This window comes from Neovison vison, chromosome 8 (genome assembly GCF_020171115.1).
Source record: "Neovison vison isolate M4711 chromosome 8, ASM_NN_V1, whole genome shotgun sequence".
Classification (NCBI taxonomy): domain Eukaryota; kingdom Metazoa; phylum Chordata; class Mammalia; order Carnivora; family Mustelidae; genus Neogale; species Neogale vison.
Genome location: NC_058098.1, coordinates 58,174,997 through 58,198,454, shown reverse-complemented (window position 1 = coordinate 58,198,454; position 23,458 = coordinate 58,174,997). Strand labels below are relative to the sequence as shown.

The 23,458-nt window shown below is 41.6% G+C and overlaps 1 protein-coding gene across 1 annotated transcript; it reads right to left on the bottom strand.

Moving 5' to 3' along the window:
- Nucleotides 1-10,012: 10,012 nt before the first annotated feature.
- NMS (neuromedin S) lies at nucleotides 10,013-21,124 on the bottom strand. The gene is made up of 9 exons (XM_044262421.1): nucleotides 21,049-21,124; nucleotides 18,441-18,496; nucleotides 18,096-18,134; nucleotides 14,620-14,643; nucleotides 14,467-14,520; nucleotides 12,872-12,949; nucleotides 11,765-11,800; nucleotides 11,131-11,172; nucleotides 10,013-10,062 (listed from the first exon to the last, which is right to left on the bottom strand). The coding sequence occupies exons 1-9, from the start codon at nucleotides 21,122-21,124 to the stop codon at nucleotides 10,024-10,026; spliced, it is 444 nt and encodes a 147-aa protein (XP_044118356.1). The 3' UTR covers nucleotides 10,013-10,023.
- Between the last annotated feature and the right edge of the window lie 2,334 nt (nucleotides 21,125-23,458).

Here is a 23,458-nt window from a genome sequence, read left to right as displayed (position 1 = left end):
TAACTGCCTCAGAGACTACAACCAGCACAGACATGCTCCCCACTTCCTTTAGACTCTCCTCAGATCCTCCAGTAGGAGCCTTAACCTTACAAACCTCATCCTTCCTACTGAGCAGATTTTACAGCTCTACTGAATTACCTCCCTCACTGCATCACGTTGACAAATTTGATTTTGTTGGCTTGTCCCTGGAGGTATTTGTCTGCTGAAGCTTTAATAGAAGAAAAATGGCCCCTTGGCCCTCAATTTGAGGAAGGTGGTGGTGGTGATGTTTGTTTGTTTGTTTGATTGATTGATTTGACATTCCCAATTTTAGATCCAGGTCACAGAAAGGAAGCCAAAGGGCAGAAATTGTCCATGATGACATCTCATCACATTTCAGATGAGACCCCTCCTCTGCCTCTCCGTATCATTAGTATTTTCTTATAACAGTCCCACACAAAGATCGAATATTACCAGCTCTGTGGATGAGGGGATCAAGAAACCCAAGTCCTGAGTGTCATATGTTCACCAGGGCTTTGAGGATGACACAGGACAAGAGGTGGTGAGGGACCATGAACAAATTCCTGTATTCCTCTAAGGAAGAGAAAAGTGCAGCCAGGATATCTGCAGATGACAGAACTGAGGAGGGGTGGGGTGGCTCAGCTGGAAGAAATGAGCTTCCAGGAAGTGCTGAGTTTTAGGGGAGGATGGGGGATGACTGGTATGGAATTCTTAAGGTAGTGAGGAGGACCTCCCCTGGAGGTATCCTGGAAAACCTGGTGCTGGACACTAAGCAGCCTCTCCCACCACAACCCTTGCCCAGAAGTCCTCAGGGAAGAGAAAGGAAGTGGAAGTACAGAATTCACAGAGGAGATTGTAAATAAAGAGGGATTTTTATTCTGGGGCAAATGTCCAAAAAGCCCAGAGGGAGCAATGGCCCTGGGGGACAGGGAGGCAATGGGAAGATGCCTGAGAGAAAATTCCAAGATGGCGTGAAACTTGTCTCCTCTTCTGTGAAGGCTGTAGCTGCCAGCAACATGTGCAGAGACTACGTATGTGGGGAGAGAAGGGGTCCGTTAGGTTGGCCTGCTTTGAGAGACCCTAATGCCTGAGACACTGGGCTGAGCAGTCATGAGCAGTTAGCAGTTGACTGGCCTAGGTGGGTACTCAAGGCCCTAGTAGATCAAGTACCCTGTCTAATGTCCTGAGGTTGATGTAGGCAGATGCCAGAGGTGGCTCTGAATCCCTGGGAAGGATCTCAATTGCATTAAACTATAGTCTCTCCATTAAACTGTAGTTCTCCTGTTTGGCAACAAGCCATAGGGCCTGGAAGAAATTCAGTTCAGTTATTAATTGAGCAGCTACTATGTGTTGAGCATGTATTTGGAACTGTATGTATCGCATGGAACTAGGCAGTTGGGGTCCATTCCCCCAGGCCCTTGTGCCCTCGTGGTGTTTTATATCTGGATGAGAAGACACATTAAATTGGGAATTATGAGTGGTTCAAGGGGGAAGCACAAGAGGAGAATGTCAAGGAAAATATGCCTTGTGTGGGCAAACAGTCCCTGTAAAGAAATTTCTCTCTAAGCTGGAAAAGGATAGCTCTGCACTATGACCCTCCCACCCCCACTACAGTAGAAGAGAGTGGAACAGTCCATCCCTCAACAAGTCACTCAGAATCCAGAAGGATTTCAGTTTTTCACTTCAAGATCCAGTCATGCTTTCTCATTCTTTGAGAGAATATTCACAGAAATAGTCGGGAATAGAATCTTCTTACCATCCCACTTACCTTCTCTTACCGGGTATCTCTTCAACAGACACAGCTTTCACTTCACTTCTGGGGCAGCTCCTCATATCCATCCCTTCTTATAGCTACTGGGTCTCTGACCCCTCCCCTTCACATCCTCTCTCTTCTCTCCTCTGAGTGGTCTGGTCTGCCGAATCCCACCTCTTCTCCTTGACCTCCAATTTCAGTAGACAGCCATTAAGTTCATCAAATTCCTCTCAGATGAAGTGGAGGAGAGGGCATGTTGGATCCTGCTGGTAGAGCATCTACCAAGCTGGGACAGACTTTTACACTATTGATATCCTCTTTCCCCTTATATATCACAGCATGAGTACTTTGCTAAAAGAATCACTTCCCTTTCTTTGATGTTGGGTCAAATGATGTTAGCTGCTTGCCCACCAGGCGCCTTTCTTCTCTTCTTCTAAATCTAAGGCAGCAGGATTGTAGTAGGCCATGGCCACCCAGGTACAGACCACATCCCCTGAGTGTGGCTCTGTTGCTGATTTCTCTCCAACGGGGGGAAGTGGTGTTTGTCATTCCCTTAACACACTGCGAAGCACCTCACCAAGCTGGAGCCCAGACTGGTGGCAACTCAGCTTTGACAAGGCACGGGATAGTGGGGCAGTGATTTGCAGGGCCCTGTATCTCTGAATCGCTCACAGAACAGAGCTGCTCCACAGGTCTGAGTCACCCACTTTGAGACTGTAAGCTAGAGAGAAAATCTTACTTGTTCTTCAAATCACTATATTGTTGGGTCTCTCACTCTAAGTAAAATAAGTCTCATTACCCAGAGGTCCCTGTTTTCTAGGTCAGTGGGAGGAGTCCCTATACTCTGATATAAAGTTAAATTTTGCAGGACTATCCATCGTTGAAGCACCAAGCAAGCATAAAATCTCCTCTCCTGTGGCTTTCCTTCCCACAAATGTTCCTCACACTTCTTCTACTTCTTGAGGCCATGATGAGTTTTCCCTGGGATAGGGTGACTAGTGGTAAGTTTTCTCTTTGGCCACCTCTCTTTCTAAGTCTGCAGCCACATCATCTGCTGCCCACTGAGTCCTGTAGCTAGCATCCAGCATCCCTGGTAGCTGCTTTGTAAGGCAAGCCTCTTCTCCTGGGCTCTGCTTTATTATAGCAATTTCCTCAGTTCCATTTCACCAATGTCTGGAAGACAAAGACTAAGCGTATAAATAATGTAAGTCCTATTACCTTCTCCTTCAGGGTTTCTATTGATTGTGACTTAATCTCTTGAGGCAAATTGATGGTTTTAATATTAAACTGAAATGCCAAGAGTCAGCAAAGAGATCAGAGAATTGAACAAAAATAAAATAAAATTGTCCAGAAGTGGAATTTTTCCTACTCTCTTAAGGGGTTTGTTTGGGCCAGGCACATCTGTTTCTTTCAGGGATTGAGATACACAAGAAAAATAACTTTATAAAAACTAATAAATCCAGCATCTCTAACCATCATGAATTGGGAAAAAATTTGAGAGCCCAGGCTGAGGTGGGAAGGTCCCAGCTCGACCTCCCCGAGTTCATCCAGATCCCTCCCTCGGCCCCTAATCAGACATGGCCCTGGAACTTGGCTGCGTGAACTATTGCTTCATTCCATTCTTGCACGAGGCACATCACCTCTACCTAACAAGTCAAGGGCTGAGGTAGCAGCGATTATAACTTTGTAACTTCATGTACAACTAAACCCTCTACCCTAAACCCACCCCACTCCTGCACCCAGTCAGGGTCTAATACTGTGTCCCTGGGAGACAGCAAGCAATGATGATTCATGAGCTTTAGATACTGGAGTCGGTTACCTCTAGATTTGAATTCTTACTCTGCCATTTAGTCAAAGACCTTGGCCGAGTATTTAATATCTGTGAGTATCAGTTTTCTCATGCCCTACAGATAATGCTTTTACTACAGCAGAAACTGTGTAGCTGTTTACCAAATCCACCTCTTCTTCCAGGCCACTAAGTTAGGTTACATTCCCAGACTCCTTTTCAGATTCCTTTCAGGCATGGTCACATGTCAGAGTTCTACTAAATGGAGTGGTCTGGACCCTAAAAATCCTCCCGCCTGAGAACCTCTTAGTTTTCCACATCTACCTACGGAATAGACCTGGAAACCCTTGAGCTCATCATAAACAGAGACTATAATGGAAGAGAAACCCAGAAGAGTCCAATAAGAAGGAGCAGTTGCAGCAGACTATCCAGAGTTGGAAATGAAATTCTACTGGATTAGGCCACCAAGGGTATAAGATCTTTTTGTAGAAGTAACTAGCATTTCTCTAATACATTACTTTGCAATATAATATAAAGTACTCACCACAATGCCCAAAAGAGTGCTTACTCAGGAAATATAACTATTTCAGGTCTCCACAAATGGAAATGTACTGCACAGCATCTATGATATAACATTAGCATATAGATACATGTTTGTAAGTTGTGCATGCACCACACTTACTAAGACCTTACATTCATTCCTATGTTTAAGCATAACAGCACTATTATATAATAGAGTCTATCATTTGTCCCATTTTACAGCTGAATAAGCTAATGTTTTGAGGAGTTAAGTAAGTTATCAAAGATGGTAAGAAGATATAATACACAGTGTGTAGCTAATGACAGAGCTGAGCCCTAGCCCAGTTTCAGTTACTCTATTTTTTTTTAATTCAGAAAGGAGAAATCTATAGGGTACATAAAGCCTAATCACTAATCTGATGTAGGAGAGAGAGAAAAATTTTAGAGCCCAGTCAGGATGACTTCCCTGACAATGGGCCTCATACGGTCTCCTTTGCTTGTGCTGTAATAGTAACCATGAAGATAAATAACAAATAACAACAGAATACCTATGATATATCAGGCAGTGTTCTAAATTCTTTACAAGTATTTACTCTGTTAATACTCAGAACCACCATACAGGATAGGTTCTATTTTTGTGTTCACATTAATGGTAAGGAAACTGAGGCACAGAATGGTGAGGTAATTAGCCATGGCTACACAAATAGAGTCAGAGGTAGAATTTGAACCCAGGCAGTCTGGCTGCCTGGCCATGCACACTGTCCATATAATTCAGCTATGGCTTGTCATAGCTCCTCAACATGGGCCATAGCCTGATCTCCCAGGTGTTGAAATCTCATCTCACCCCAGTTTCAACAAGTGATATCTAGCCTAATGGGAAGGTTGTACATGTGTGTGTGGGCAGGGGTGGGAAAGCAGGAAGATACCATCCTGCTACTTGCAGTCCCTTAAACATGCACTTTCCCACCTATGTCTGTTATTCTTTCTCTCAGGGATGTTCTTTTTCATTGCCATCTAGAGAAATCCTACAGATGCTTCAAGAACCAACTCAAGAACCACCTCTCTCCTTGATTTTCCTGGACACAAAAAATCTCTTCCTTCTCCATGCTTCCACATAAATTTATTTATAAATTATTACTTTTTAAATAATTAATACCCAACAGAAAGATTATCAATACAGTTGAAGCCCCACTGTGGCTCTCCTGGTTTGTGTCAGTCTTCCTACCCTCAGGAATTACTAGTGTCCTAAATTTGTTATTTGTTCTCACCACAGTATTCAACTTACATAAATGTTATCTTGCTATAAAAAACATCTCACTTGTTTCATTCAACATCATGATTTTTAAGGCTCTTCTAACTTTATGCAAGTGGTTCATTCATCTTTGTTGCTTATAAATGTCATTTATATGAATATTATAATATTTCTTTCTCTTATTAATGGACATCTGGGTTCTTTCCAACTCTTTTGCTCTAAGAAATCATGTGATCACTCATATCTGCGTCCTTGTGGACTTTGAAGACTTTCTCTGTTAAATAGGTATCAGGAAGGATAAGACTTACAGGCCCAAGAGCTGATTAAGACGTAAATCCAGAAGGGTAAAATAAACACTGGGGCTAGTGTATTTCTTATATGAATATCTGAAGGCTTCAGGAAGGCAGCTATGAAACTGAAAAACTGGACAGCAATGTTTGTAATCATTGGAGTCAAGGCTGTGCAATGGAGGAGCCCATGAAAAACTTTCAGCAATTTCATCAAGGCCCCAAAGAACTCTATAGATGTAGTGAAAAGAAGGTCCACATGCACCCCAATGTTCATGGTAGCAATGTCCACAATAGCCAAACTGTGAAAGGAGTCAAGATGCCCTTCAACAGATGAGCGGATAAAGAAGATGTGGTCCATATATGCAAGGGAATATTACCAAGCCATCAGAAAGAATGAATACCCAACTTTTGCACCAACATAGATGGGACTGGAGGAGATTATGCTGAGTGAAATATGTCAAACAGACAAAGACAATTATCATATGGTTTCACTTATTTGTGGAACATAAGGAATATTATGGAGAACATTAGGAGAAGGAAGGGAAAAAATGAAGGGGGTCTGATCAGAGGTAGAGATGAACCATGAGAGACTATGGACTCCAGAAATCAAACTGAGGGTTTTAGAGGGGAGAGAAGCCATGTGGGATGGCTGAGCCCAGTGATGAGTATTAAGGAGGGCACATATTGCATGGGGCACTGGGTGTTATATGCAAACAGTGACTCATAGAACACTACATCAAAAATGAATGATGTAGGGGCACCTGGGTGGCTCAGTGGGTTAAGCCTCTGCCTTTGGCTCAGGTCATGATCCCAGGGTCCTGGGATCAAGCCCCGCATTGGACTCTCTGCTCAGCAGGGAGCCTGCTTCCCTTTCTCTCTCTGCCTGCCTCTTTGCCTACTTGTGACCTCTATCTGTCAAATAAATAAATAAACTCTTTAAAAAAATGAATGATGTACTATATGGTGACTAACAGAACATAATAAAAAAAGTATTTAAAAAAAGAGTAAGGGTGAATAACAGTCAAAAATTGAGATAATAGTGAACAGAGAAATAGACATAAAGGGGACCTAGACAATTTATTCAAAAGAAAGAGTCTAAAAAATATCTATTCTTACTATGTTAAAGGAGAAAAGTGACAAGATTGAGAATCTCATCAGAAATCTGGAAAATAATGAAACTAGCAAATATAAATTCTAGAACTGAAAAATATAATAACCAAAATTAAGAACTCAGCTGGTGGCTTTAATAATATAAAAGACACAGCTGAACAGAGATTAAGTGAACTGGAAGATAGATCAGAAGAAAATATCCAAAATGCATACCAGACTCATAGAACAATATGGAAGACCTATAGATTACAGTGAAAAGAACTAATATAAGTGTGACTGGAGAAAAAAGCAACAAATTGCGTGTCATTATCAACATTTAAAGAGTATTTGTGTAAGAGAAAAGAAAGGGAGAAGACAAGGCAGACAGGGCACACAATGACAGAGGTAGCGATTAGAGTTAAACTGCACAACCAAGAGGAACATCTGGAGCCACCAGAGGCTAGAAAAGTTGAGAAAGGATTCTCCACTAAGGTCTTCAGAGGGAACATGGCCCTAATGATCCACTTAATGTTGGACTTTTGGCATTCCTTATAGAAATGTATTCCTATAAGGGAATACATTTCTGTTGCTTGAAGTCAATAAGCTTGAAAAAATTTGTTATGGGGGTCCAGGAAAACTAATATGAGACAGTAAAATCAGAGTGAAAAAAGAAATTAGGCTTTATTTTTTAAAATATATTTTATTTATCTGAGAGAGAGAGAGAGAGAAAGAGAGAGCACAAGTAGGGGGAAGGACAAAAGGAGATGTGGGGCTAGACCCCAGGACTCTGGGATTATGACCTGAGCCAAAGGAGGATGCTTAAACTGAGCCACCCAGATGCCCCAGAAATTAGTCTTTAATTGAAAAATGTGAACTTTGTTCTGGACATGCTTGACAGTAGCCTTGTAGCCATGAATAAGTCACTTGGCCTCTCTGGGCTGTTTTCCTTCGCAGCTCACAAGAAGGTGGGACTGAATGATCAGTGAGGCCTCTGCCCACTCCAAGGTTCTGAGAGTTCTGAGAGTTCCTTTCAAATTCTTTTCTGGTCTTCCTGAGGCTCTCAGGAGCCTGGGCAGTGGGCTGAGGCATGGCCTCTCCCTATAAAGTGACCATCAGGGCGAAGATGGCAGGCATTCTCCCTCTAGAGACCAACATTGGGCCTAGAACTCAGTCTTATTTGATGGGACACCTAGATAGACTGATATCATAAGTTTCCTTTTCATAGGACACCAGGCTGAAAATAGCCCCGCCCTGTACACAGGGAGAACCAGTTTTCACTGTGTGGAAGCTGAAGCTTAAATCACAGTCTGCTTTCTTCTTTGGATTTAGTGGCACTGGTGGAGTGTCACCAGTCACTACTGTGGGGGAAAGGAATGAGGTGATGACTGAGATTGCAGAGACAGTCTCCATCTCCCATCATGGGAGTCTGGCTTGGCAGAGAAGAATTTTAACTCAAACAGTGTTCCTTAGAAGCTGTGGCCCTCTTTGCCCACCCCTCACCCCCATAACCATCATCTTCCAGGCTGACCCATGGCAGGCCTGTGCCAAGTGTATGATCCTCCACTGGGGTGGAATCAATTATAACTGATTGAGTGAAGAGGATCCTGGGGCTTGGTTTGGGGTAGAAACAGCCTCCTTGGCCACTTCAAAAGATGGAGATTGTTCCTGTAGACTTGTGCTGGAGTGCTGCACACCAGGGCTGTGCTCTGCTCACACCATTATGGAAGTGTGAGGTTGAGTCAAGGCGGTCTGTGCTTCTAGGCCCTAGGATGCGCCAGGTGGCCCAAGCTGCCCTGTTTCCTAGGGGCTCTGTAATTGTTATATGTTAACTTGATACTGTAACCTCAAGTCCCTGGTCAGCGAACTAGAAGCAGCTGTCATTAGGGTAAGTTGCTCTGGTACAATTTGTGTCATAAAAATCATCTTTGAAGTGTCATTACAGCCAATGCTTATGGAGCAGTCACTGTGTACAACCCTGCTAAGGCCTTTCATAGATGGTCTCCTCCATCATCACAAAAATTAAGTGAAGGTACTATTTTTATCAACTCTATTTTACCGTGGAGGAGAATGAGCCACAGGGATGGGAAGTGACCAGCCCACAGTCCCCCAGCTAAAAGGTGAAAGAATCAGAACATGAAGCCTGCCAGTCTCTCCCTAGCCTGGGCTCTCAATTCTCAATAACAACAAGATATCTGGGGCATTGTAAAACAATGCAACACAGCACATTTAATCAATATATATATATTAAATATAATTCTCCCTCCCACAAGACTTCCCAATAAGAAATGAAAATATTGTGTCCATGCTACTTTATTTTTTATACAACTGAATATTCTAGTGAATAAAGAGCAAGAGAATTATCTTTTATCTCTCACAGAAAGTTGACATGTGTTCAAAATAATTGCCCAATTTCTTTATCTAATCCAGTTTCTCTTTGCCACTGAATTCTGAAAAAGAAGAGAAAAATGCAGTGCTTAGATCAAATCATTATCAGAATCAAGAAGAGGCCTGTGGGCATGTTATTGTACAACATATTTTAAAATTATGCCTCAGTCTGACAAGTCATAAATGCCCCAAATCGGTACTTATTTATTTTTGCAGTATCTAATTGGGCCATTTAGGCTGAGTGCCATGGCCTCAGGGAACCTCTTCCCCTGCTTTCAGCTGGGGAGCTCTGTCTCCCAGCATCTGGACAGGTTTCTCAGGTACCCTGGGCTGCCCAGGCCCCGGCTGGTTAGGATCAGGCTCCAGGAGGGAGGTAGTGACACCTCCGAAGGAAAGCCACCTCATGTCCCTGGAACCATACCATCATGAGAGGGAGTGGAGGCCCAGAGCTGCCCTTGTACATGGACTTCACCTCCATAGGCCTGAAGACCAAAAATCCCCGCAGATTTAAACTTTGGGTCTCAGAACACTTTTGAATGGAGGGAGTAGCCTTGCCTCAGAGATGTTCCCACTCTAAGGTATTGCCCCTCCCCTGCCAAGCCTGCCCAGGAGGGGGTGTGCTTTTCCCTCATCAGAAGGGTCAGGTGAGATGTCCTGAGGATCAGCTGGGCCACATGGGTCTCTTACTCCCTCATAGCTCCTGCTGGAGACCCCTGCAAAGAGCCAGCAAGCAGGCAAAGGCTGCTTTGGTGTGCTCGGGACAGCTTCTACCAGACTGCGGTGGGGGTCTCTGTGGTGTGGAGCAGGGAAGGGAGGGGATGGAGGGCTCCTGACATTCCACGTGGCCCTCCTCCTTTTGAACTGCCACCCCTCTGGCTGCCTCTCACTCCCCCTCAGTCAGACACGTTTTCTTGGAGAACAGCTCCAACGGCGCTGACCTCGGACTGTCCTACTGGGTGTTATCTTCACTGTTTCTTCCGTTCCTTGGCTGGGGAGGAAAAAAAAAAGGAGCAACTTACAGATACTGAGACAAAACTGCCTGGAACCTGCTTCTGGGTTTCAGATCCTTCCTCAACTGGGCCCTAAGATCTCGTTCTCCCAGCTGGGATGTCAGCAGCGTCCTTGGGAGTTCACCTGGGAAGCCCTCGCCCAGGGGTAGTATGTAGGTCCCCTGTGGCAGAAACCCAGGACCCTTGCTGCTCCTCCAGCCCTGACACTGTCCCCTCCCCCACCCCTCCACCCCCCAGCCTCTGTTTATGTGGCACTATGGTCTTCAAACCGTTTATTACAGGACTTCTCACCCTGAAGACATCGTGGAGACCCACTCTTTCTCAAAGTACTTTCTAGAGAACAACCACTAATAGGTCACACAGGAGGCAGGGAGGTGGAAGAACTTCCATGATCAGACATGGAAGGAACTATGTTTCTCACAGCTTTCTCACACATGCTGGTGTATATGTGAATCTCCAAGAGTGTTGGGTGCACTGTTTCACAAACTTGTCTGATCTTTGCAGAGTAATCTCTTAGCACCAGTGACCTGCAGAATACAGTTTGAAAGGCAGGAGTCCATCTAATTCATAGTCCGATTTTTTGGATGCAAACCTTTAAGGCTCTTAGGGGATAAAGCATAGCTAGTGAGTGGCAGATCACAAACTAAGACAGTTTCTGATTCTTTGACCTTTGCTTGAGGATCCAAAGGGAGGAGGAGAGGGTGGTGCCTCTACTATTTGAGGGTATCTTGGACCTTCATGCTCAGGGACACAGACACCAATTCTGCTTGCCCCCATGTCTGTCCATCAGCAGCATTCCTGTCACCCAGTCATGCTCACACAGCTCTAGTCCTCTCAGCCTATGTCCTTCTGAACCCTTTCTTTTATAAACATCAAGTTTCTAGGAGGAGACTTTGAAAGTCACCCCTAAGGAAAGGATGAGAAAGTCCCCATAATCATTCACCAGCTTGCCGTGGGGTGCTGGGCTGTGCTCATTCTGGAGGAATCCATAATTGCATGCCAGAAGGGAACTGGAGTTAAAAAACAGAGAAAAAGGAATACTATACCCTGAAAAGGAAAAATGGTCGTCCCCAGGTGGCAGTGTGATCCTGCAACATAAAAACCAAAGCATTATACAACCACTTTGTGCTCAAGGTCTCCTGAAGATGTCATTACCGCAGGTTTCAAACTGTGGTCCCCAACCAAAAGCATTAGCGACACCTGAGACTTGGTTAAAAATGCAAATTCTCAGGTCTCTACTGACTACCTGGAGTTGGGGCCCAGCAATCTGAATTTTATAAAAATGTCTAAGGTATGGATGACTCATGGTCAACTTGGAGAGTCAATTGCTGGTAGATGGGGCTTACGCACTTGTAGTACCCCTCCCCAAGTTTGTACAACGGCCATGTGGGCCCCTGAGTCACATAAAGCAAATCCTCAGGAACAGATGGGTCCAGGTGACTCATCTGCAAGGCTGGAGATGAAATATCAACAGCCAGAAGCATTGCCCAGTGAGTCCTCACTGCCTCAGGACAAGCTCAGGAAAACCTGCAAGTAAACGCTCAGACTCAGAGAAGATTTTCAGAGGGCATACTGTGATACCAGCTCTTTCCTAAAGGGGTGACGAGATTACCCAGCTCCAAGCACTTCTCTTGCAGATTTGCAAGAGTTGGAGTTGGGTTCTCCACAGGTCTTCCATACCTTCTTGGTGAAATCCACTGCAGCAGTCCCTGAATCCTGTGAGTGAATGAGGTACAGGTTAATGTAACAGGAACCGCATCCCCCAGGCTTACCGTCAGTTGGCTGTGACCCCGTGCCTCCTGGTACCAGAAATCGGATGCAAAAAAGCAGTTAGGGAAGGGCTAACCATATAGCCAATTATAATTGCCTGTTCTGGAAGATAGGCATGTTCTCTTGATTGAGGTACCATTTGTGTCCAGGACAATGGACACATTGGCTTGCTCTTCCCAACAGTGTCAACTTGAGATTGATGCCCCAGTACGGACGTAAGTCCTGGCAGCTTCCTAACAACGGATCAGACTCAATCTGGAAGGCTGCAGGCAGCAGCTGGATCAGACAAGACACTGCTGCTAGTGCTTAAAATGACCAACCTATTTTCCAGGAACTGAGCAGTTTCCTGGGGAGGTCTGGGGATTTTCAGAGCTAAAACTAGGAATGTTCTGGGCAAACTGGGACGAGTTTCAGCATTTGGAAGAAATGTTCTTTTCTCTAAGAAATACTCTTTTCTTCCTTCCTTCCTTCCCTTTTTGGCTACAATGTAATAAAACTTCGATGGGCATTTCAAACAACTATACTTATTACTGAAGCTGGTAATTTCTAAAACCCAAAAACAAAACAAACAAACAAAGAACTATATTTAAAAGAAACAAAGTTCTGAGATAGGTCAGAATGACAGGTGGAGGAACAACGGAGAGCCCACGGAATCACCAAGGCAATGTCCATGTCAAGAGGAAGAGAAATGGTCGGGGAAAGTGAAAAAACAGCATGGAAACTAAAAGTAAATGAATGGAAGATGAGAGCAGAAGGGAAGAGGACGTCTTTATCCTAGGGGCCTTCCCGGGCCCTGCAGCCACTCTGTAGGGAACTGTGGCCCAAGGCTGGGCCAGCTCTCCTTTCCAAGGTGGAGGCTGAGATTCAAGTGAGCACCACCCCCCCACACCCCCACACCCCCCCACCCCCGTCCCCATCCCAGTTCCCCCCTCCCCCAGCGCCCAGCGCCCACACGCATTTACCACTTAAAGTGAACTTGCGGTGGCATAAAAAGAGGGCCCAAGAGAAAGTACCTACGCGCTGTTGCAGAAATTTTTTCACCTTCCGGTTGGCGAGCTGAGCAGCCATGCGCATCAACGGGTGCACGGGAGGAAACTGCAACAGAGGGCCGGGTGGGGTGGGGCGTTGAACGCCTGCCGGGTCGCAGCCCAGGCTATGCTGTCCTCTCCATTCCCTCCCTTGGACGGATTTGATGTCCAGAATAAAATCCATGTCCAAGCCTAAACTTGAAACTTAGGTTTTCACTAAAGAACGGCTTGCCTTTATAGCAGGTTACAATTCCAACACATCACTTAGAAATATTCCCTTAGAGTGAATCAGATTTTTCTTTGCCTTCTCCCCAAATATTGTGTCCTTCTAGGGTGGAGTGCACCGTCCTTTTTCGCTCCAGGCCTCTCTCCTAGTCCAGGGGAGGAAGTGGAAGGACAGCACCCCAAATGTGCTTTCCCTAAGGTGTTTGCTTTTTCTGTCCCTGTCTGTGACTGTGGCACACATTCAGAAATGCATACCTGTGTCTTATTCCCAGTTTATGTGAATCCTCCCTGAGTATTTTGGCTCAGAGTAAAGGTTCACTTGTGTCACGGAGTTTATCTTTTTCCTTCCATTGTCTTTTCTCCCTTTATAGTGTCCTTGGCCCTTCCTGATACTATCCTCATCCTCACTTGGAATCCTCATTCCTAAACCTACATTACAGATGAGACTATGCCTCTTAGGGAAAAAACACTTTACTAGTATTTTTTTTAAGGTGTTCTTGAAGACTTGGAAAGCCTTGATTATGTAAATAAGTGACTTTCGAATGGTAGAATTTCAGTAACTGTAACAGAGCCCCTGAATTAAAAAATATTATTTTTTTAAAGATTTTATTTATTTGACAGGCAGAGGTTACAAGTAGGCAGAGAGGCAGGCAGAGAGAGAGGAGGAAGCAGGCTCCCCACTGAGCAGAGAGCCGATGCAGGGCTCGATGCAGGGCTTGATCCCAGGACTCTGGGACCATGACCTGAGCAGAAGGCAGAGGCTTTAACCCACTGAGCCACCCAGGCGCCCCCCAAAATATTATTTTTTGACCTTCCTAATACTCCTCAAGTCATACCCTGCAGAAATTCACTTACACACTCTGCTTCTGAGAGTAACTCAAGTTTCTAATAACAACAAGGTGACCCACATTATTCCCATAGCACATATACACAGTGATGGCTACAGAAGGTGCCCTTGCATGGATCACTGTCTGGGATAGGGCACTTTACACATCACAAAGCACTTTTTAAAATAAAAATAAGGTAATATGATAAATGTAAATTGAGCTCAGTATTTATCAGACCTTTTTCAAACATCTGTTAAAGTGCATAATAAAAAGTTACTCCTCACTTATTTTTCCTTTTCTGGAATATATGCTCTAACTTTTCAGATCTGTCAGCCTCTTACCACCTCCAGTGCAGACTGGGAGAGAGAGAATCCCTGAAGCCCCAGGAAAAAGCTCTTAGGAAGCTATTACACAGACAGTGTCTGCAAGCCCCCAGCTTTTCGGCTTATTTACACATATTAATTAAGACAGGATAAAAGACAAGCAGACAAGAGTCACATTTACAGAAGGATGAGTATAGTAAAATACTGACCCCACTTTTAACTGGATGTATCGGCTTCTGAGTTCTGGAGTAGTGAAATAAAAACTGAGTTAAAAAAAAAAAAAGTTGAGTTTAGCACAACATTACTTGTTATCAACATGAAATTCACATGCCTGCATTGCCAGAGGACTGGGTGGTACTCACCCTTTTGTGTATGTCTTGATCATCCTAGAAAGAGAATTGTGAGGGTAAGTTACATGGAATTTTGCTGAGGCAGGCAGTTGATGAGGTTTTCAATACCAGTTACACCATGGACCTTACTGAATTTAATGGAATATTATGAAATAAATTGGCAGTCTAAAATGAAATCCAAACTTAATAAGACTATAGTTGATGCCGGGTCTTACAAAAGAGCAAGTTGCCAGCAATACATCATTATTTTCAGACTGAATCTCATTTTACCTTTCTAATCTTGGGGAGAAAAACATGCTCTGTAGTGCATAGAAGCAATCCCATAAGCAATTCCCAGATAACCATCAAAGAGTGGGAATAAAATCAAGGATAGTAATTTTTAATTTTTTCCTGGGTGTACTTTAGAATTCAGGTTTTTGTTTTTGTTTTTGTTTTATGGTTGGCTCAAATCGACCAAAGTCTCCCCCTGCAAAACAAAGCCTTCTACATGAACCTCCACTCTTTTTGTAGAAAGCCCAACTCTTCCTTTCTAAATCCTTTTTAGAGCACCATCTTGCCCTTGTTTGCACAGGTGGGGATGGTTGTATTTGCAGGATATTCTACTCCAGGATCCTATTGTGAAGAAGACATCTTATAAAACAATAAATCAGGTTTCCATGCCCGCATTTTGTAAAATTACTTGAGATGATTACTGTGAAAGATATTTTAAATATGCTGATCTGGCTAATATAGATCATTCACATCTCAATCACACTGAAACATTTTTTAATCAGCTCACAATTCAATCAAGACAGAAATGAAATTGTTAATAACATTTTTAATTTGTGGCTGTTGATACAATTATATCATCTTATAAAATGTGAAGTTTCTACATGGGAAGCAGCCCATGCTTATGTATACTACACACACACACACACACACACACATGCACACACCTGCCTTGTTGTATGTGTGTGAGTGTATGTGTGTTTTCTGGACATGTATTGGGCAAACAATATGTACCATATTCATCAGCTTTATACTGTTATGTTTCAAGCCAAAAAATAACAAGGAATATGAAGATGCTTTTCCAGGTGCTCAAACTCCACATTTCATATGCACCTTCCTTGCTTCAGTTTTTTCTTTTTACAGAGAAAAAAACATTTCAAAATGTATTTATCTATCTAGTTTATTATTTACTTCCCCAACAGAACTTAAGTTTCATGAGAGCAGATAGTTTTGTCTGTTTTGATCAACACTGAACCTTTAGCACTGAACATACGGCATGTTCTCAATAAGTATTTATCTTTGAACGGATGAATAGAACTGCAGTGACAAGAATCTATTGCTCCCTTTCCTATCTAAAGTTCTGAGCTCACCAGAAACACAAAACAGAAGACTTTTTGCAGGCGCCATTATTAGTAGAATGTAACTCTGCTTTCTGAATTGCTTAAAGATTAAAGTGCCCTGGAGGCACAAACCTGGCTTTTCTGGATCCCAGAATGGGAAGTGGACTTAGAGCCCAGGTAGCTCATCTGGACGTGGAATAGATGAGGGAACCAGAGTTCCAGGAGAGGAAGTGACAGGACAAATGCCCTATTTTAATGCAGCGGCAAGACCAGGAAGAGCCACAATGTCTCTGTTAATTGTTGTAAAATATTGGTAGTTTTGTTCACTGAACAACCTTTTGCTCTTCTATAACTGAAAATGATAAAGAGGTCCAGCTTTGCGAAAATGGAGAAAGTGGAAAGAAATTCATTTCAGGTGGGCCCTTGCACTTGGGGAAACCCACATACTTCCACTTCCTCTGCTTTGCAGGGGACACCCTCCCAGCCTTCATGTGAGGGACAGGGAAGCCTATCCTGTGTGATGTGAAGAGGCAGTAGCAAAGAGATGGAAAACTTTGAATCTTTGCCCTAAAGTTTTGCTCTGGGTAGCAAGGCTGTAAAGATTAGTTTTAAAGATAAGAGATGACAACTCTCTTCAGACATGTGCATAAGGATAAACTGAAAATAAGAAGAAATAGGCATGATATACTTATGAGGTTAAAGAGAGAAAGTAGGGGCACCTGGGCAACTCAGTCCATTAAGCTCAGGTTATGATCCCAGCCAGGCTCATCCCAGGCTCATGGGATCGAGCCCTGCCTCAGGCTCCTGGCTCAGTGGGCAGCCTGCTTCTTCCTTTCCCTCTGCTACTCCCCCTGCTTGTGCTCTCTCAGTCTCTCTCAAATAAATAAATAAAATCTTTCAAAAAATTTAAAAAGAGAGAGAAAGTAATGTTCGAGTCTAGAGAAATGGCCGTTAGTTGTATCAGGGACAATGGTAGCAGCTGGTACTTGAGTGCTTTCATTTACTGTGTTCTAGACACTGTTGAAAACACTCCACAGAGATTCAAGCACTCAAACTCCATAATGACATTATGAGGCTAGTATAACAATTATTCCCATAGGACAAATGGGGAAACCAAGACACAGAGAGATTAAGAAACTTGCCAAAGCTAAGGAGATAGAGGTTTTGAACCCAAGTACTTTGGTTTTAGAGTCTGAGCTCCTAACACAGCCTGCAAAGATATTTTTGGCTACGGAAAAGCCTGTGCACAGTTATAAGGGCCTGGTGCATTTGGGGAATAATGAAAAGTTCAATGTGGCCAGGATGCAGTAGGCTGTGGCTTGGGAGAGGGGAAGGAGAAAGAAAAGATATAGCTCAAGGTGAAAACATGAGAAACATGAAAACATTCGGTTTATGTTTCAGAATCATGGGCTCCACCCTAACACCACCCTCTTGCACTTTTTTAAAAAATTTTTTTATTTTTTATAAACATATTTTTATCCCCAGGGGTACAGGTCTGTGAATCGCCAGGTTTACATACTTCATAGCACTCACCACCCTCTTGCACTTTTGATTGAATCAACATTTTTGTTGATTTTTGTATCAACTTTGTATCCATGGAAACATTTCTGTTGTGGTTACTATCACTATTAGGTCCTTTACATGAGATCTACTGTTTTTGAAGAACTATTATATTATAGTGTATCAATCTGTAACGTATGTCACGATATGTCACAACATACATAATTAATGTAATTACACATATATACATTATAATGATAATTGTAAGAATATACATGAACTACCCATAGTTTATAGTATTTGTATTTGAGAGATTCACTTGTTATTTACTAAAACTGCATTCTTACCCACTTACTTAGACACACACAGAGATTTCTCCTGTAAGCAGCAAAAAAGTGTGCTTTTATTACAGATATCAATTATAGTATAAACATTTGCACTTTTAACTAAAAGAATTATTACTTGGGGGCACCTGGGTTGCTCAGTCAGTTAAGTGCCTGACTCTTAATTTTGGCTCAGGTCATGATCTCAGCACCCCTATTAACAGGGGTCCTGACTCTCTTTCTCTCTCTCTCTCTCTCTCAAATAAATAAATAAATCTTTTTAAAAAATAAAGATAAAAAGAAAAGAATTATTACATATATATTATTTTTCTTTTACCTTAGGTTGCCTAGAAAGAGCTGCCCAATATGCCAGCCGCTAAAGAAAAATACGAAGAATGAATCAAAGGTTAGTATAAATTCCTTAGTCAATAGCAATCTATTAAAACACACATAAAATTCTAAAATTGCCCCATTTATGAACTTTGCAATATCTTCTCATACAATGGCAGTGAATTTCAACACAACTCTCAGGATGCTTTAAATGAGGTCATGGAAATGGCAACATGAGTTCCTGCTGCATCCAAGAATCTGATCCTAAAATCATTTCAAGTGAACATTATCCACAAGATATTCTCAAGACCAAGACTAAATAAAAAATCTCACATTACTAAACAGCATGTACCTCAAGCTGCATGATATCCAAGCCATCTGGGGGATCAGCTAGAGGTCGAGGAAATCCTATTGTGAGAAATCATAAAAGTATTAATGGGGGGGGGAGTCATAGCATTAGTTTTTAAATTTTCATCATGAAAAACCTATAGAGATTCTAAAAATACAGTATTTTTTAAAAGATTTTATTCATTTATTTGACAGACAGAGATCACAGGTGGGCAGAGAGGCAGGCAGAGAGAGAGAGAGAGGAGGAAGCAGGCTCCCCACCGAGCAGAGGCGGGGCGGGGCTCGATCCCAGGACCCCGGGACCATGCTTTAACCTACCGACCCACCCAGGCGCCCTAAAAATACAGTATTTTTAAAAGGATTTACACAGAAAACACACTTTTACCTACCAACAGTAAATTGAGATTTGTACCAAAATTAATGAAAAACAGTGTTTTTTTACTTATCAGGAGTTAGCAGTATAAGAGTTAGTAACTCCAGAAAAAGGGAAAAGACACCTGGGTACAATATAATTTGTATTTTGATGAAATTTATGAAGATAGACTATCAAGAAATGTAGGTGCCTGGGTGGGCTCAGTGGGTTGGGCCTCTGCCTTTGGCTCAGGTCATTATCTCAGGGTCCTGGGATCCAGCCCTGCATTGGGCTCTCTGCTCAGCAGGGAGCCTGCTTCCCCCTCTCTCTCTGCCTGCCTCTCTGCCTACTTGTGATCTCTCTCTGTCAAATAAATAAAATCTTTTTTAAAAAAAGAAAGTATGTGCCTCAAAATCACTCTTGGAACTTTTAAGAAATACAGATACTCATCTCTTTACCTCATCAGACTCTTCAGGGGTAGGTTCTGGATAAGGGTGTTACCAGCACACAGTGGCACCCTATGCCAGTCAATCTTTAGCTGACTTAAATGAAGTCTTCCTCTCATTGGTGCATGACACAACACTTGGGAGAATAGCTAATACAGCAACTGAAGGAATAAATTGGATAGATGAAATTAAATGGGATAAATGCAAAACCCTGAACTTAGATTTTTTAAATGTAGAACAGGAAATATATGGCTCAAGATTAGTATAGATCTAAAATATTGATATTTTACTTCTTGAAATCTCTCTAGGAGCCAAGAAAAAGCTGAGGCAATCTTGTGCTACACAGAAATAATAGTGTCCAAGCTTTGAAAGGTGATAATCCTACTTGAAATGATAGAATATGTAGTTGAGTTAGAGGTACTAAGAATAGTCCTCTTTGACAAAGAGGAAAATTAGGACATGTATGCTAACTGTCTTCAGTTATTTTGAGAACTGTCATAAATACAAGATATTAATACTCTTCTGTATTCCCAAAGGATAAAACTAGGGCTAATGGTTAGAGGTTACATGTGATCAGATTTTAGTTTAGTGTAAAGAAAATTTTGATGATTAGAGCCATTCAAAAATGCAAAGTAATTTGAACGAATCTTATAAGGATTTATTAAGAGGTTCTGTGTTAACAGTACAATCATAAGACCGTAGGGACCTACTCTTGGGAAACATAAAATCAAGTAGGAAAAAGGGGAAGTGGATATAAATATATAGACAGATAAAAAGTAATAACAAATTCCCAAAAGTGTAACACAAACAGATTCTACTGGACCCCAGAAGAGGCAGCTACTGGTTCTCTTAGTCTGGTAGTGAGTTGGGTATCACAGAAAGTAATCAAATAGGGAAATCATAGATCCCTGCTCTCCATGAAAGGTTAAATGACTTCCAAGGTTCTTTACAATGCCTAGGTTTTGTGATTACACTACAGAACATAGCAAAACAAACATACTGTTTAAAAATATTTTTTTCTGTTTGAATATATTTTCAAAGATTTTTCTATACCCCTAGATCAAATTTCTAATGGCAAAATCTGAAATTCTGAAATAGTAACTGCTTCCAGTTGGAGCTACCATTACATGCTTCCCTGCATCATTTGGCAAATTACCTTGAAATGGGTAGCACATTCCAACAACTGACTCCACACCCCACCCCTCCCTTGTCCCCTGCAATCATACTGATTCTCAGAAGTTAATGAAGCAACACCCTTGTCTAGTCAGCACCTCGGACAGCGCCCACACCCAGGAAGATTCTGGGTCTCTGAAGGTCTTTCTGGGATCCTGCCTCCAGGAAGCCCATAGAAAGGCTATGAAAATACTCCTTTTTTCCCTGTTTCTGCTTCCTCCCCACCCCTTTCCAATTGTCCCTCAATCCTCAGTCTTTGGGTCTGTAAATACAGTTTCACTGTCTCTGTTCTCCTCTCATCAGAATTCCCAGAGTATAGATGGCTAAGACATTGGGGTCCCAACTCATATCCCTCACAGTTTCAGTGACACATCTTTGGGACAGCCCTGAGTCAAGAATTGTTTAAAGAAAGTTCCACAAGGGAAAGTTTTCTCTTTTGGTAAAAGGCTGCAGCATCTAATTCTGTCCACCCTTTCTTAAAGATTAGAGACAAATGAGAAGCCATTTCAAAAGGGTGGAAATGGGGGTAGGTGAGGGGATTATGTTTGACTCCCTCCAGAACTGCCCTGAAGGATCAAGGTCTGTCTCAGTCTTCCTGAGAGCTCAGGCTAGATGGGAGTCTGACGAAGGGGTCCCCTTACCTGAAGAGGGAATCTGTACCATGCAGAAGCAATAGATGGCCAACATGGAGGGGAATTGAGGAACAAAGTGCTTCATCTTCAAAGCCCGGTTTCTCTTTGTTGACCACAGATGTAGTCTGCTAGGACAGGAGTTGGAGCATTTCCTGAAGTTTCATAGGCAGAGGCAATACTCTGCCCTGCTTCTGATCAGACCCAGTGGAAAAGGTACCTTTATTTGCAATGCCTTGGAGCCCATTGGCTGAGCACCAATCAGTTTTGCACAGAAGGGCCCTGGCTTTCTCATAAATGTCACGCTGGGCCCTTATTTGTAGAATAATATCCTCCTGGTGTAGGCATTGTACAGAGTCATCTTTTTCAATCCAGCAATAAAAATAAAAAGTGGAGAGTCATAATTGTTATTCTATAGTGGTTTGAGAAAAAGCCAGAAAGGCTTTTTCCTCTTTTTTTAATCAAAGAACTGGACATAAATCTATATACTCTTGCATGACGAAGTCTTATTTCCTAAGAAGCTATTTATTTTCCACCATTAACAAAGGATATTTTAGTCTTTGGTTCATCTGAGAACAAAATTTGGAGTCCTAGATATAATATTACAAGAAATTCAAATGTTCACAAAGATTTTTAAAAAATCATGGTTGGAAATTAGACTCCTTGAGGCAGACTCATTTCCATGAACAAGTTAAATATTTCAAATTATATCAGTATGCAAGAAAATATGACAGTGTTTATTAGTAATAATAATATTTCATCTACTGAGCTCCTATTTAGGATTTCATATAAGTTATTTCATGTACTTCTCATAGAAAATCCATAAGGAATGTATTATTATCCTAAATTTATGAATGGGAAAATTGAGGATGAGAGACAACAAGGAGCTTGCCAAGGTCACCAAGCCATAAAGGATGCAGAGCAGGGATTTAGACATAAGGGTATCTGAGCCCACTCATGTCTGTAAAAGTCTGGGATTTTAGTCAATGTGCTCATTTTTTTGTAGTAAGACCTCCCTTAACAGAGAATTCACTCAATCTATAGATCACTTTGCATGGTTTGGACATTTTAACAATAGGGTATTATGCTAAGTGAAATAAGTCAGACACAGATAAAGACTATATAATTTCACTTATATTTGAAATCTATAAAACAAAACAAACAAACAAACAAACAATAACAAAACCCAGAAACAGATAGACATAAATACAGAGACCAACCTGGGGTTGCCAGAAGGAAGGAGGGTGAAGCAATAAAAGGGAATTAAGAGGCACAAAATTCCAGTTACAAAATAAGTAAGTCATAGGATAAAAAGTATAGCATAAGGAATACAGGGAATAATATTATAATATATTATAATTTTATTACAAAATATTATAATAATGTCATATGGTGACAGATGGTACCATAGTACCATAGTGAACATTGTGTAAGATATAAAGCTGTCAATTCACTATGTTGTATACCTGAAACTAAAATAATATTGTGTGTCAACTCTACTTCAATAATAAAAAAGTTTTAAAGAGTCTCCTTGTGATTGGATATGGATTAGAAAGGAGAAAGAATGAAGTCTTCTTTCTTGCAGAAAGTGTAACCTATATAAGGCATATATCAAGTATCCTTTTATCATCATGCGTATCTTTAATTTTTGCTCTTTTAAGGATTAGGAGGTAACTAACAATTGTTGAAAGTTTACAATGTGCTTAAAACACATTAATCCTTTACCTAAGTCATCTTATATCATTTTTTTCAATGAATGAAAGTTTTAAGAATAATTTTCAGTAGGAGTTGCTCAGAGTAGACTGTTGGTGACTTAAAATGTGGTATTTTGCCAAAAATTTCTAATTCACAAGGGAGTAGGAATTATAAACTACTGTATCACCATAATATTTCATCTATTTCCTTGAGATAGCAAGAAACTGAGATTTGCTTATTCCAGCATTTACCACTTTAGTTCAAGGACAATAACGTAAGGTCTTCAAATACCAGGAAGAGATATGTCTTTGTATTGAAGTGGGTGCACCCACTGTCCAACTGCAAATCTTTACTAAATGAATAGGAAAATATGAATGACTGTTTTTTTTTAACATAAACCACTTATCTGTATGGTATTAAACACAATTACTTATGGACATTTTAGACACAACACACACATAATAACAAAGGTTTGTGGCAGTTTTACTGTCAGTCAATAAGTATTTTTTAATTTTGGTCTGTCTCTTCCATGAACTAGGTACTCTATGCACAAACATCTTTTTCAAATAAACCTATGTGATAGCTCTTCTTTATATCAAATTGATTTTGTTTCTTTTTGCACATTTTGCCCACATTATTTCTCAGATATTCAATAGAAAATAAAAATATTATTTTTTAAACTATTTTTAGAAGATTTTTTTTCTAAGTAATCCTTACATTCAATGTG

Excerpts from the sequence above, each read along its gene's own strand:
- NMS (XM_044262421.1), bottom strand. The coding sequence starts at position 21,124 with ATGAAGCACTTTGTTCCTCAATTCCCCTCCATGTTGGCCATCTATTGC. Across the intron at positions 14,644-18,095 it reads CTCTTTCTAGGCAACCTAAG|GATGATCAAGACATACACAA; the intron begins GTAAAAGAAAAA and ends TTCTCTTTCTAG. Across the intron at positions 12,950-14,466 it reads TACATCCAGTTAAAAGTGGG|TTTCCTCCCGTGCACCCGTT; the intron begins GTCAGTATTTTA and ends CCTCTGTTGCAG.